The 12,129-nt window shown below is 45.8% G+C and overlaps 1 protein-coding gene across 2 annotated transcripts; it reads right to left on the bottom strand.

Moving 5' to 3' along the window:
* Positions 1-323: 323 nt before the first annotated feature.
* On the bottom strand, positions 324-11,211 carry LITAFD (LITAF domain containing). Of its 2 annotated transcripts, XM_059861931.1 has the most exons (6): positions 11,035-11,211; positions 8,039-8,102; positions 4,820-4,932; positions 2,780-2,845; positions 1,472-1,631; positions 324-999 (listed from the first exon to the last, which is right to left on the bottom strand). In XM_059861931.1, the coding sequence occupies exons 3-6, from the start codon at positions 4,917-4,919 to the stop codon at positions 891-893; spliced, it is 435 nt and encodes a 144-aa protein (XP_059717914.1). In that variant the 5' UTR covers positions 4,920-4,932; positions 8,039-8,102; positions 11,035-11,211; the 3' UTR covers positions 324-890. The 2 variants fall into 2 exon arrangements, with proteins under 2 accessions (XP_059717914.1, XP_059717915.1); XM_059861932.1 differs by lacking the exon at positions 8,039-8,102.
* Positions 11,212-12,129: the final 918 nt, after the last annotated feature.

Here is a 12,129-nt window from a genome sequence, read left to right as displayed (position 1 = left end):
TTATTTTTCCAGCCAGCAATACCCTGCTGCTGTCAGTGTTGAGAAGGGTCTGGGCACCTCCTGGGCTTTGTAATTGCAGATATTTGATTGCACAAGGTGAGTGACTGTAAAGTTCTGTGTGAAGGTGAAGTCTAATAAGTCCGGCTTTGGGAGATGATGCACTGCAGTGAGAAGGCTGAGAGGTAAAATAAAGGCCTTGTGTTGTGGTGACTTTTTTCAAGCTGTGTTTGCTGATTTGTCTTCTTTGTGTGTTTGTCTTTTGCATTGTAGATTGTTAATGTAAAGGGGGTGTCCCTGTGACCTACAGAGATGTTTTGCCAGTATTGTGAACAATAATAGGTTTATTTTCTTACCACATACATAACAGAATAAAGACAGTCTCATAACTTAGTGTTTTGTTAATAAATAATCAGCTACACTGTACCACCCACAGCCCTGCAGGGGTAGATCCTGCAGGGAGAAGAGCAGAGAGAAATGAAATCCCAGCCAGTCAGTTCCAGTGCAGAGAAGGTAAGAGCTTCTCTGAAACATCCGTGTCCAAACCTTGGTTAGTGGTGGGCTGAGAGGTCCAGAGGAGTCTATGTCCCAGCTGGGTGGAAGATTTGAGAGAAGCTGGAGAACTCACCAGCTGGAAACTTCTCAGCACAGGACAGTGAATCAAATAGAGCATAAATTAAATGATAGTGCAAATTAGTCTTGAAGTGGTTTTTGTTTTATAGCCAGTCCAACCATGTGGTGGTAAACTGGAGTTCACCAGGTTGCTTCACCAGCAAGGGAGCTGCAGAACCTAAGCATAGTCCTGTGAGTTTCCTAGCAGTAGTTTTAAGTGCAGAATCTTATGCCATTAGGAAATAGATGCTTTACAGCATCTGGTTGCATAAAGTTTGTTTCTATAGTCTTTTGTATCTATAAATGTGAAATTGGCAGTATGGGCAGTAATGATCTGCATCCTTGAAGATCTTGATGAAGAGAGGGACGAAGCAGCATCCGAAGCAGCACCTAGAGACAAAGGGGAGATGGACATGCACAGAATGATTACTGCCTTCCCTTTCCTGCTGGCCACAGCTGTGATTTCCCCCTGCCTTGTTCTGTCTGCCTTTTCACTGTGTGAATCCACTTCTTTCCCAAGTCTATTAATGTTTAAAGTATCTTCCAAAAGATTTATCTCCTTCGCTTCTGACGTCTTATGCATGAGTCTGTTCCTGAGCCTGATTCTAAATTACAGTTGGGAAGTAGACAGTGTTGTACTCATTTATGCTTGTCTTATGAAAAGTGAAACATACTGGGTTAAATTTAGCAAGTTTGCATCCCCTGTAGCCATGATGACCATATCTAGAAAGGACAGGATGGCTTCTCATCAAGTGGAGAAGGGCAAACTGTCTGTATAGTCACTAACTAAAACTTTGATTTTTAATTACTCATTTTTAACCTTCTGCTGTGCTGAATCTGCACAGTGCCTGTGAAAACTTACCCAACCATGCACAGGCTGGTGCACAGGAGGTAGGACAGCTTGCCCAGTCTGTAGGTGACCTGGGTGGTGATGTGCTGGCGGCAGGAAGGACAGATTGTGGATGTTGGTTTGCTGGAGAAGATCCCTGCCACAATGATGGGAGGCTGGGGCACCAAATAAACTGAGTTCAGGAGGAGAGGAGAAGCAGCCAAATTAGAAGCACAGGAAATATTTTGCAAGTTATAAAGCCTAAACTGGGAGAATGGGGGTTCTTAAAGTGGCATTCATGTTATTATTGTTGATTTTTGGTGTGCTCCTAAGAGCCACTGTGCTGATTCTGCGTGTCCCAACTCATTGCACCTAAACCAGCCAGAGTTTACTCAGATAAGGACACACTCAGGGAATTGTCTGTGGGATAACCCCCAGGCAGGCAGTCCCCACCACCCTCTGCTGGTTGTACTCTGGCACTGAGGGTTTGTCTTCTGATATTTAAAATTATATGAAAAGCCTTGTTCTCCCTGAAGAAGAGATTTGAAGGAGGTTGGGGAACTTTCTGGATCAACTTTTCAGTAGTTAGGAGAAATTCATCAAAGCAGTTACTCTTACACCTACAAAACAGCTGTAGGTGTTTGTAGCTACAGCTACTGGTGCTGTTCTCAGTTAGTCTCTAGCTCCTGTTTTTGCAGTCTAGACTTGACTATCATATTCCCTGAGGGGCACACCTCTTGTAGGTACACGAAAGATTTTTTTTCAGAAATGTTTTCAGTAAAAAAATACCATTTTAAGGATCCTAAAACATGTTTAGGGTACAACTTCACACTGTAGCCTGAGGCAAAACTTGAGTGGGAAGGTATCTGTTAGATAGATAGGATAGAGCACGTCTGAGTTCAAGTGCCTTCTGGTTTTAGGGATGTTTAAAAATGTATGTCTCCTTTCCTCCTCTATGAGGTGTTACTGACTGTTCTTCAAAGCCTTTCCTCAGCAAATCCTTTAAGCTTCTCTACTTCATAAAGGTGACTAGAACAGGAGCATTGGCCTTAAATTGATTTGTTCTGAAAGCCTTGGCTTCTGGTCTTTTTGGTTTGGTTTGGTTTTGGTTTTGGTTTTTTGTTTTTTTTTTTCAAATGGGTACTTGTGTACATTTGCTGGACAATGCTGGACAATCAAGTCTGAGTTCCTTGTATTAATTTATCTCCTGACATTTCTGTGGAAATTTTCCAGCTTATGAGGTTGTGATTGGGTCAGCAAACTCCCACCCTCAGTGCTGATGTTAACACCAAGCCCATTCACTCTTGCTGGCCTGCACTGTCAGAGCACAGCCCCTCTTACCGGGCTCCTCCATGATGGTGGTTTCTCGGTAGGAGTAAGGTGGGGGAGAAGGATACTCATAGCCCCCTGTGCAAAGAAAAACAGGGCAAAATCTGTTAGTTACAGCAGCTTCTGGCTCCCAAAAACCCCGTGGAGTGAGACAAGAGGGGCCTGCAGGGAGTGCCAAATCCAGCACAGGGAGAAGCAACCACAGAACTGATTCAGGGGCTTTCAAAGCCAGAAGAGCTGCAGTGGCTGGCTGACCTCACTTTTATAAAAGCTGAGAAACCAAATCATTTCTTAGGAAAGGCAGCAACTCCATTGTAACACTGTCGTGGTACTCAATCTTCATTTAAGGACTTCACAGATAAAGGACCCACAGTACTTCAGTGGTAACTACCCTTACTATTTAGTATTCAGAGCCTTTTTACTAGTTTAAACTTTATCAGCTTTCAACAAAGATATTTCATCACACTCTGTTCTAGAAAGAAAAAAAAGTTAAAATATTTTTTCCTTTTGCTTTGGGAGAAGGGAAGCTGGTGACTAAGACACCTCAAGCTTTTCAGTTCTTTTGCTAATCTTTCAAATTAAGAATGCAATCAGCCTACCTGAGGTGAAATAAATGACTGTATTAAAAAAAAATACATTCATGAATACATTCAAAATAAATCCATGTGAAAAGCTTTACAGCCAGCTGTAGGATGGATGTGGTACCAAACACAGGGCTGCTCTGGGACAGGAGGACAGTCCCTAAGAGAAATCTTGGTTGGTCAAGCCTGGGCAGCATTGGAGAAACCCTCACCCCCAGGCAGAGCAGCCCTGAGTCCAGCCTGTGCTCAAGCTTTTAACAAACCATGTGGGTGCAACCAGGGAATGAGCCCACAGGGATACAAATGGAATATAAACCCAGGATTTTCCAGAGGGGGATAAAATATGGTGGCAAAAGTGACAAAAATGTTAGCAATATTTTCTTGAATGTCTTGCTGGAAGTGGTAGAGATTTGCAATGGCATTTGGGTTTAGTGGTGGTGGGCTGGTGTTTTTTGGTTGGTTTTTTTTTTTTTTTTTTTGGTTTTTAGGGGGTGTTATTTGTAGGGAAAAAAAGTAAAAAAAATAAAAACGAAATAGTTTCCTTCTGATTTAGAAAAGGAATGTGCTTAGTACAGGTGAGCTCCCACTTGCTGTGTGTTAGTGGAGGATCTGCAGCTCAGTGCTGGGAGTGGGCAGTGCCTGTGCCTTGCCTGAGTGGCTCCAAGTGAGACTCCTTCTCCACAGCCTCTTGCAAACCCTGCTAAGCTTAAAAGAGGCCAGAGAGATCTTTGAGGACAAAAATATTTACAGAGAGAGCTGATCAGAGTGAAATGCTCTGAAAATGAGTCAGGTTTAGAGGCTCATGGCTGACACATCCAGCATTATTAGTTACTGCCTGATCTCCCATTGGGATTTTTTCTCCAGCCCTGTCCAGTAAATGACAATTTCCTCAGCAGCAGGAAGGTAAGGAAGGTACAACCACTGAGGATGGGGAGTGCCTGGGTTCAGAAGGAAAAGCCCACCCAGGAGAGCAGCAGCTCCTGGCACCCTCCTGCAGCCCGGGAGCTGAATTGTCAGCACTTCATCCCTGTAGGAGCCTGGGGAGGGCAGCTTGGCCAGCAGGGACACCAGGGAAAAGGCCAGAACTCTAAAACTAGATGACAGTTGGAGCAGGACATTGCCCATCCACGTACAGAGTTTGCTGGCTGAACATTTGCACGTTACGAATATGAAATTATCGTAATGATACAGCTGCAATAAAGCAGGTGATTAAAAAAAATTACTAACTAAACCAACAAAAATATTTATTGTCATTAGTTGGAGCTGTGGATGCTGAGAATTTTGAACTTTAAAGGCACAGGAACATTTGAATGATGTTTCTATTAGGATATCCTATCCCCACCCCGGGGTTTATGTGCTGGCACAGATGCTTTCTAAACCTCCTGGCAAGGCTGGGCCCCAGATGTGCTCGGTGACGAGCTGGAAACCGAGCCCAGGGAGCCCCCCGGGAGCCCTTCCCAGCCCCGCTCACCGTCCTGGCCGAGCTCCGGTTCCGAGGGCTCCCGGTAGCGCTCGGGGTGCGGCTCGTACATCACCACGGGCACCTGCGGCCGCTGCTTCTCTGCGGACATCCCTGCGGCTCACCTGCCGAAAGAAGGGCAAAATAAAACCTTCCCTGCCTGACTCTCCCTGCCCTGGCTTTGCCAGGGCTCCTGTAGCTCCTGCTTCTCACACTCGGCTGGTGCTTAGAGGGAAATTAGCAGTTCTCACACTGGTTTTTTTATAGGCTGGAAAGCAGTCAGCTCCTGTCCCACTTCGCGATGAGGAAGGTGGAGGGCAGAAAATACCATCTTAATAAAAGAAATACCAGCATTTCTTTGTGCTGGGAAGCTAAAGATGTACCCTCAGAAAACACGTTTCAAAGCTTGCAAACTCGGGAGTGAAGGAGTTACCTGTGCAGAAAAGTTAACCTGTTTTTTTTCTATGCGTTTTCAAAGCAATCAAAAAAAGGGAGGAGCACACTTGGAGCCCCTGTGAAAAACCTTCCCGTGTGATTAAGTCAGTGCAGTCAGCGGCAATTCGGATCCGTCTTTCTCCGGGTTATTGTGCAAACTTATCAGCGTTGTTATCGTGACCAGTTTTGTCCTGTGAAACTATTGTCTCATCGGTAGGTGACAGGCTTTTGTTGGGAAACATCCTTATTATGGGTGACTGCGCTGCCTGAGGCTCTGAGCAAGATGAGGCCACAAAATGTGTGTTTTGCTGGTGTGAGCAGGAGCTGATCCTCCGGGTGGGAGGAAGAGGACAGGGATAGAGACGTGTGTTTGTATCCCTGCCAGCGGAAAGGCGATAATTATTCCTAGCTGCCCCTTCAAGCAGTATTAACTGTTGATTTCCTCCTAACATTTACTGGGAGAGTCCTTTGCAGAAGAAAGGGACAGCCTTGTTGCACAGGTCAGCGAGTGTTTTGGGGGAAAAGGGAAGTTTTGGGGAGAAAAATTAGCACAGATGCACAAACTGCCCGAATGTGTGGGGACAAAGGAAAGCAGCAGAGGAATTGCTGGGCAAGGCAGGATGGTCCCAACAGGTCTGTTTGCAAGGGGTGTTGGAGGGGGAGGACAAAAGAGGGAGGATCAGCAGTGCTGAGTTAAAGCATCAGCCCTTCGGGGAGAAAAAATAAAAAGGGATTTGAAAATATCACCAGGGAAGATGTGCTGCAATTGTCACAAATCTGGATGAACGGCAAGTGGTATGAAAAATGGTAGCAGAATGAATCATTGAGGGAATAGGTAGGATGGTGTGGAGAAAAAGATCAGAGATACAGCACTGGCCACGTTAAGGCCAAAGATGCCAAAGGAAATTGCAAATACATGGATTGGAGAGGATGGCTGGAGAAGGGTACATCTCAGTGTAATTGTTATAAAGGAGCTAAACCGGGAATTGGGAATGGCAGAGGTGTTAACAGGTCATTGATGAAGCTTCATGAGGATCCCACCGAGAAGAAAAAAGGTGAGCCAAGAGAATTTGGGTGGGATGAAGCTGTGAGAAGCAAGGGAGAAGAAAAGGAGTTTGTCAGCAGAGACTGTGGGCTCAGGAGCAAGCGATAGATAATGTTCCATTAGCCGGGGATGGCCAAGAGCTGCTCCCCTGGGACAGGGATTAGCGGGGAAAATTACAGGGAGTCTCCAAGTTTTTGTCTTATTCCTATCTTGGTGCACTAAATACTGGGTGGTGTCCATTTGGGTGACACTTCTGCAGAATTCACCTCGCTGCGAAACAGGAAAAAGAGGAAAGAGCTTTTGAATTGCATCCAGTGCCTGTAAGCCCAGGCAGGCGCCTGCAAGAGGCAGGGGTAGGAGGGAACAACAATGGCTAACAGGGTGAGAACTTGTCAGGGTTCCTGCTGAGTGCAATTCCACACTGACTAATGCTGGCTCCACCCGGCCAGGGATGGGATAACATCACCGGCTGAAGGTGTAGGGCACCAGGTGCCAAAGCTAGTCAGCAGCAGAGAGGGAATGGTGTGGGATGCCGGGTTTGTGTCGGATCTTTTGGAGCTGCCGAGCACAGGGGCTGTGGGCTGAGGCTGATACAGCCCTGGATTCTCTCCTTTCGGTGCTTTGCTCCGCTTGCAGCAGCTGTGACCTGGGAAGGAGGAGCTGCCCTGGGGCTGGGGGGGCTCAGCTCCTCAGCCTGGGTGGGAGACAGCACCAGGGGCTCGGGTACCCCCTGGGCACGAACGCTGAGCGTGCAGAGGTCCAGGAAAGGCATTTTCCGGGGCTGTTTGTGCAGCTCTGCAGAGCCTTTAACTGGCATAGAAGCGCTCGCTCTCAGCTCCCGGTCCTGTGCCCCAGAGCCCTTCAGGGCTGGGACTCCCAAACCTGCGGCTGCTGTTGCCATAAATTAGAGCAAGGGATTTTCCTCTTTCTCAGATGTTGGAGAGGAAGATACGGGAGAGAACAGTGTGAGTAGCCCCGAGGGAAAGCTCGTAAGGAGAAATACCAGGAAGCAGCTCCTGAAGAGCAGGAAAATGCCCTCTAAACCGGCCTGCAGTGAGAGTCAGGGTCTCAATGAACAGCTCAGGGGTGATGTGAGCTGCCCTCTCTGCAGACACCTTGAGCAAACAGAGCAAGGGCAGAGCAGCCCCTGGGGCTCTCCTGGGGTGGGCCTGGGTTTGTCCAAGCAGATTGACTCAAACTACTGCAAACTGCTTGATTTGCAGGCAGAACTGCATAGTCCTGGGCACCGAAACAGTTCCCTGTCTTCTCTCAAGTTTTAGTCTTGTCTACACATGGATATAAACCGGTGTGCACTGGAAAATAAAGGTGACTTTAAGTCCTGTGGAAATCAGTATTAAAAAAAAAAGAAGTAAATCACGCCCTGAGAGATATGCACAAAGAGCCAACAGTGCAAGTAAGCACTGATCTCTCCTTTCTGTTCCAGGAAGGACAGACCCCAGGGAAGGATGGGCAGGCAGTTCCCATCATCTTCCTCTGATTTGCTCCAGCATCTCGTGTTTGGGTGTGAAGGGCAGCCTGGTGCAGGCAGGCAAAGCTGATGAGCTGCGAAATTCCAGGGCACAGCCCCACTCTGCCCTCCCACCCGCAGCTCTTGCACGTCCCTCCCGAATGCCCCTGTTGGCTGAATAACCCCACAGGTGGGATTCATTCGAAGTCATCTCTGCTTGGAAAGGGATTTCATTTGAAAACCCAAGTTCCCTGCAGGACTGATACATCTTCCTGGTTCATACCTGGCTCTCAAGGATGGCTTCTCAGTGACTCATAAGAAGTGTCTGATCTCCATTCCAGCTTCATCTGCAGTCAGTGTGGGATTTGCCATTCAGTGTTCAGAGACAGAAAAAAGGGAACATGGAAGTTGGGAGGAAACTCCAAGATTCGGGTGTTTGAAGAACATAAGGTACTACATTCAAAAGTTTGGTATTTTGGAAGATTAGCATTTAAACATTGTAGTAAATGATCTCCACATTTCACAGACATGTGGAGGAACAGCAGTTTTCTACAGTGGCCTGTTGGCTTCTAGGACACTGGCCCAAAGGCCCAAAAGCTTTCAGTTTGCTGCAATGTGTTCTGGTTCTCCTGCCATCACTAGTTTAACATTTTCCTGGATATTTAACTCTCCCAGCTGTGTTTTTGAGGCAATTTAAATTTCTGATATTTTGAAGAATGGCCATAAAATGCCATTGCTGGCATGCAATTACATCCAGGGCTTGAACAACATCAAGAGCCTGTTTCACTTGATTGAAGCAGTTAATTCCAGGTTTTGGCTAGCAATGAAACACTGAATTCCTCAGTGGAGAGATCTTTTCCCTTTAGGACTAAAGAGTTGGTAATTTCAGGTAACATTCACAATGTGCTGAGGGTTTTCAGATGTTCAAAAGGGAATAGTTCCAGCTCTAATACAGACAAACATAACTGGGGAGCAGGATTCAGGTATTTTCCTATTCTCATTCTTAAATAGAAACTAAAAGAGAGGACTGCTGGCAGCAAATGAGAATCTGGACTTTAGAAAGCATTCATTATATCTGGAGTAGACAAGCTTTTCAAGGAGATGAAGAACACTCTGCCAATTCCCCATTCTTTACTCATGAAATTAATTTTTTAATATCACAGTTATTCTGGCTTTTAAGCCTGAATCAGGTTACCAGCCTCTTTAAATGGAGAGGATGTAGCTGAGGGGGGCTGGGCGAATATGCACCCTATTTCCTGTTGCAAACTCTTCACCTGGTTCCCCTTTCTTGTCTGCTGACTGCCTTGGCTCACTCCCTGCTATGTGCACTACCAAGGCTCTGGAAAGGCAGGCACTGCCTGGGTTTTCCAGTCCTGTCCCACATCAGATGTTTGTGTTAGGTTAGTCCTTCATGAAGGGAGCCCTGGTCTATAATTCAGTATATTTACTGCTCCTGTTGCTCTCACCTTAAAGCAATTCAAACCGCTGTAAACTTTCACAAACCTTCTAGTCTGGAAATATTAATAGTAGTTTCTTGCTGTGTGCTATTGTGCCAGCACCATGCTTTTACAGAAAACCTTCTACAGAAAACCCTGGAGCCAGCCCAGAGAACATTCCTGTCCCTTGCAGCCTTCCCTTCACAGGACTAAGCAAGGTTTGAGTCCTTTTCATTTCTGTACAGTGAATTCATCCTTCTTGTCCATGAATGGTCAGTGACCTCTGCCCTCAGCCTATGGAATGGTATGAATGTCATCTTGTATTTAATGGAAAAGCTCTCTGCAGAATAATCCAGCAGCACTTATTTCCTTTTCCCAGCCACCTCATGCTGGTGGTTTGTATTTAAGTTGTCATTAACCAGCAGCAGGTCTTTCTCCTCCAATGTCATTCTGCACTAATGAACTCCCAGCTTGCAGCTGAAATTTTGTGTAGTTTTTTAAGTGGGCTGCTTTGTTGCATTATAGTGCACACAAATACTGCCACAGCAGGTCTCTACCTTTTCTTATTCTGTGTAATAGATTTTCTACTTCCATAATTTGTTTTTTAAGTCATACATTTTATTAGCCACTCCTATATTTTGCCAAGGTTATTAATTAAAATATTGAATAAGATCCATCACTGCTTCCTGTGCTAACCTTTGATGCAGACCAGGTTTATCTATTAAACCTTGTTCCTTAGTTTACTGTTTGAAGTATAATTCCTTGTTCCCTTGAGATGACCAACTTTATTCACATTTAAAGGGCACTTGCTGTGAAGGGTGAGCACAGCTGAGCCCTGGGATTGCATTAGAACTGGTGCCTCCCTAATTACCATTCCAAAAATAAAGCAATAACCACCAAAGGGAAGTGTTGTCCAGTGGTTTGAGCATTAACCTGGACTGAGGGAAAAAAAATGGGCTCAGTTCCTGTTCTGCCACAGTGACATTTAGCAGTTAATTAATCCTGGTTTTCCTTATTGTGGACAGAAATGCTGTTCTGGGGAGGTACTGCATCAATTCTGCTGTGACATGGTCGCATTTGCTCATGCCTTAAAGCTGGACCAAACAGAAGATGGGAAATGCTGAGTTTAAATTCAGCCTTTGTCCTCTGTGAACACAATTTTGTCTTGCACGTTCCCTTTTAGCTTTCAAAATAGAGGGCAGCCTTACACAGTTGTTTCCATCACTTAATCATTACTTTAAAAATTGATGTTTGCCAGCTTTTAATTTAATTCCTTTATAGATGAACATTCCCTCACCAATAGCATTGACTCATGGGTGGCCAGCATTTCATTTGCACCCTTTTAAAAATAATGTCCATAACTTGTCCTTCAAACGAAAGCTGATAGAGCAGCTCAAGTAATGTGTCCTAGAGCATCTGGAGCTGGTTTAGCAACTCTCACAAAGTTATTATGAATAAATCTACTTAAAGCAAGCAGGTGTGTGCCCTGCTTTTAGGTGTGAGCTAAGACCTTTCCTATGGTGCATCAGTTTGAATTTCTTTTCTTAGTACTGCTCTCATTTCCACTTTCTCAGGAAGCTCCTTTTCCTCTCCTCCCTCTCTGATCTATTCTAGGAGAAAGAATATCCTGAAAAAAATCTTTGCCTCCAGATTTTAGGAACAAGAGAGAGGCTTGCAGATGTTCAGAGCTTGCCAATTTAATCAGAAGAAGTTAGGACTGACAGCAGAGAGCCAGAGCTGCCACAGTCCCCGAGCTCAGTGACTGCCCCAGCCCTGTCACTCCCTCTCTCTGCCTCCGAGGAGCACACACAGCCATGATCCCAGCCCATCTGACAGCTCTTACCTTTCTGTAGCTCTGGCAAATCCAGGGAGGAGGAAAGCTTCAGAAGGTGCTCACCTCAGCCATGTCTGTGCCCTGGCTGTGCGTGGGGACAGAGCCACAGCTGGGCAGGGACATGGCCCCAGCTCCTGCCCGTGACATCTGTGGCAGCCAGCCCTGCACAGGGTGTAATTAGCCCAGTTTGTCACAGCCCCAGCCTCTGCTCACACCTGCTCTGTCACACAAGGAATGCTGTAGGACTGGCTGCCACCAGAGGTTGTTTTTGTTGGTTTGTTTTATTCCCAATATCCCAGAAATTTTCCTTTGTGCTAAGCTGAAAGCTAATGGGGTGATGAGAAGCAGCACAGAAATAACTTGGGAGAATGGAGAGAAAAGTATGTGTCCCACCCACGTGTGTACTTCTCTATGAGAAAAGTAGGATGAAAAACCACAGGTACAGGTGTATCTGGGGCTCTGCTATTTTATTACTGAGATCAGTGATCACTTCCAATTTCTGACCAATTAAGTGTGCTTAGGTCAGCAAGGATCTCTGTGCAGGCTGGTAAATATTGATATTTTATCTGGGATCTTCTTGGTAACCAGGTCTGTAGCTGAACTGGATTTTTGTTACATAGCTGCTTTGTGGTGGGTTGCCAGATGCCCACCCAGATGCTCTTGTTCTCCTCTTCAACAGTGAAAATAAGATGGAAATGCTCTTCAGATGAGATGAAGTCACATACCAATCACCATCCCAGGCAAGCCAGACTTGACAATTCAAATAATTGAATTTATTACCAATTAAAATAAATTTGAAGGGCAAGAAACAGAGACAAAACCACCTCCCTCAGATGCCACACATCTGGCACCTCCAAGTATAACAGTGGCTGTGTGACTCTCTCAGTAAGAATTGTTTTTATTCATCTGAACCTCCTGCAAAGCTGTTTTGCACAAAGTTCTTCCTCCACACCTGGAACCCATCCCCAGAGCTCCCTGCAAGGATGGAGCATGATGCCCTGGGTTTGTCTGGCAGACTCACATCCCCAGCTCAGAGCATGCTGCTGGCTCAGCTCCTGGGCAAAATCTTAAGAAAGGGCTGCAGCAGTGCAGGAAGCTCTGAGC

Source organism: Haemorhous mexicanus, chromosome 17, assembly GCF_027477595.1.
Source record: "Haemorhous mexicanus isolate bHaeMex1 chromosome 17, bHaeMex1.pri, whole genome shotgun sequence".
In the NCBI taxonomy this organism is placed as follows: domain Eukaryota; kingdom Metazoa; phylum Chordata; class Aves; order Passeriformes; family Fringillidae; genus Haemorhous; species Haemorhous mexicanus.
This window is presented reverse-complemented; position numbering and strand designations above follow the sequence as displayed.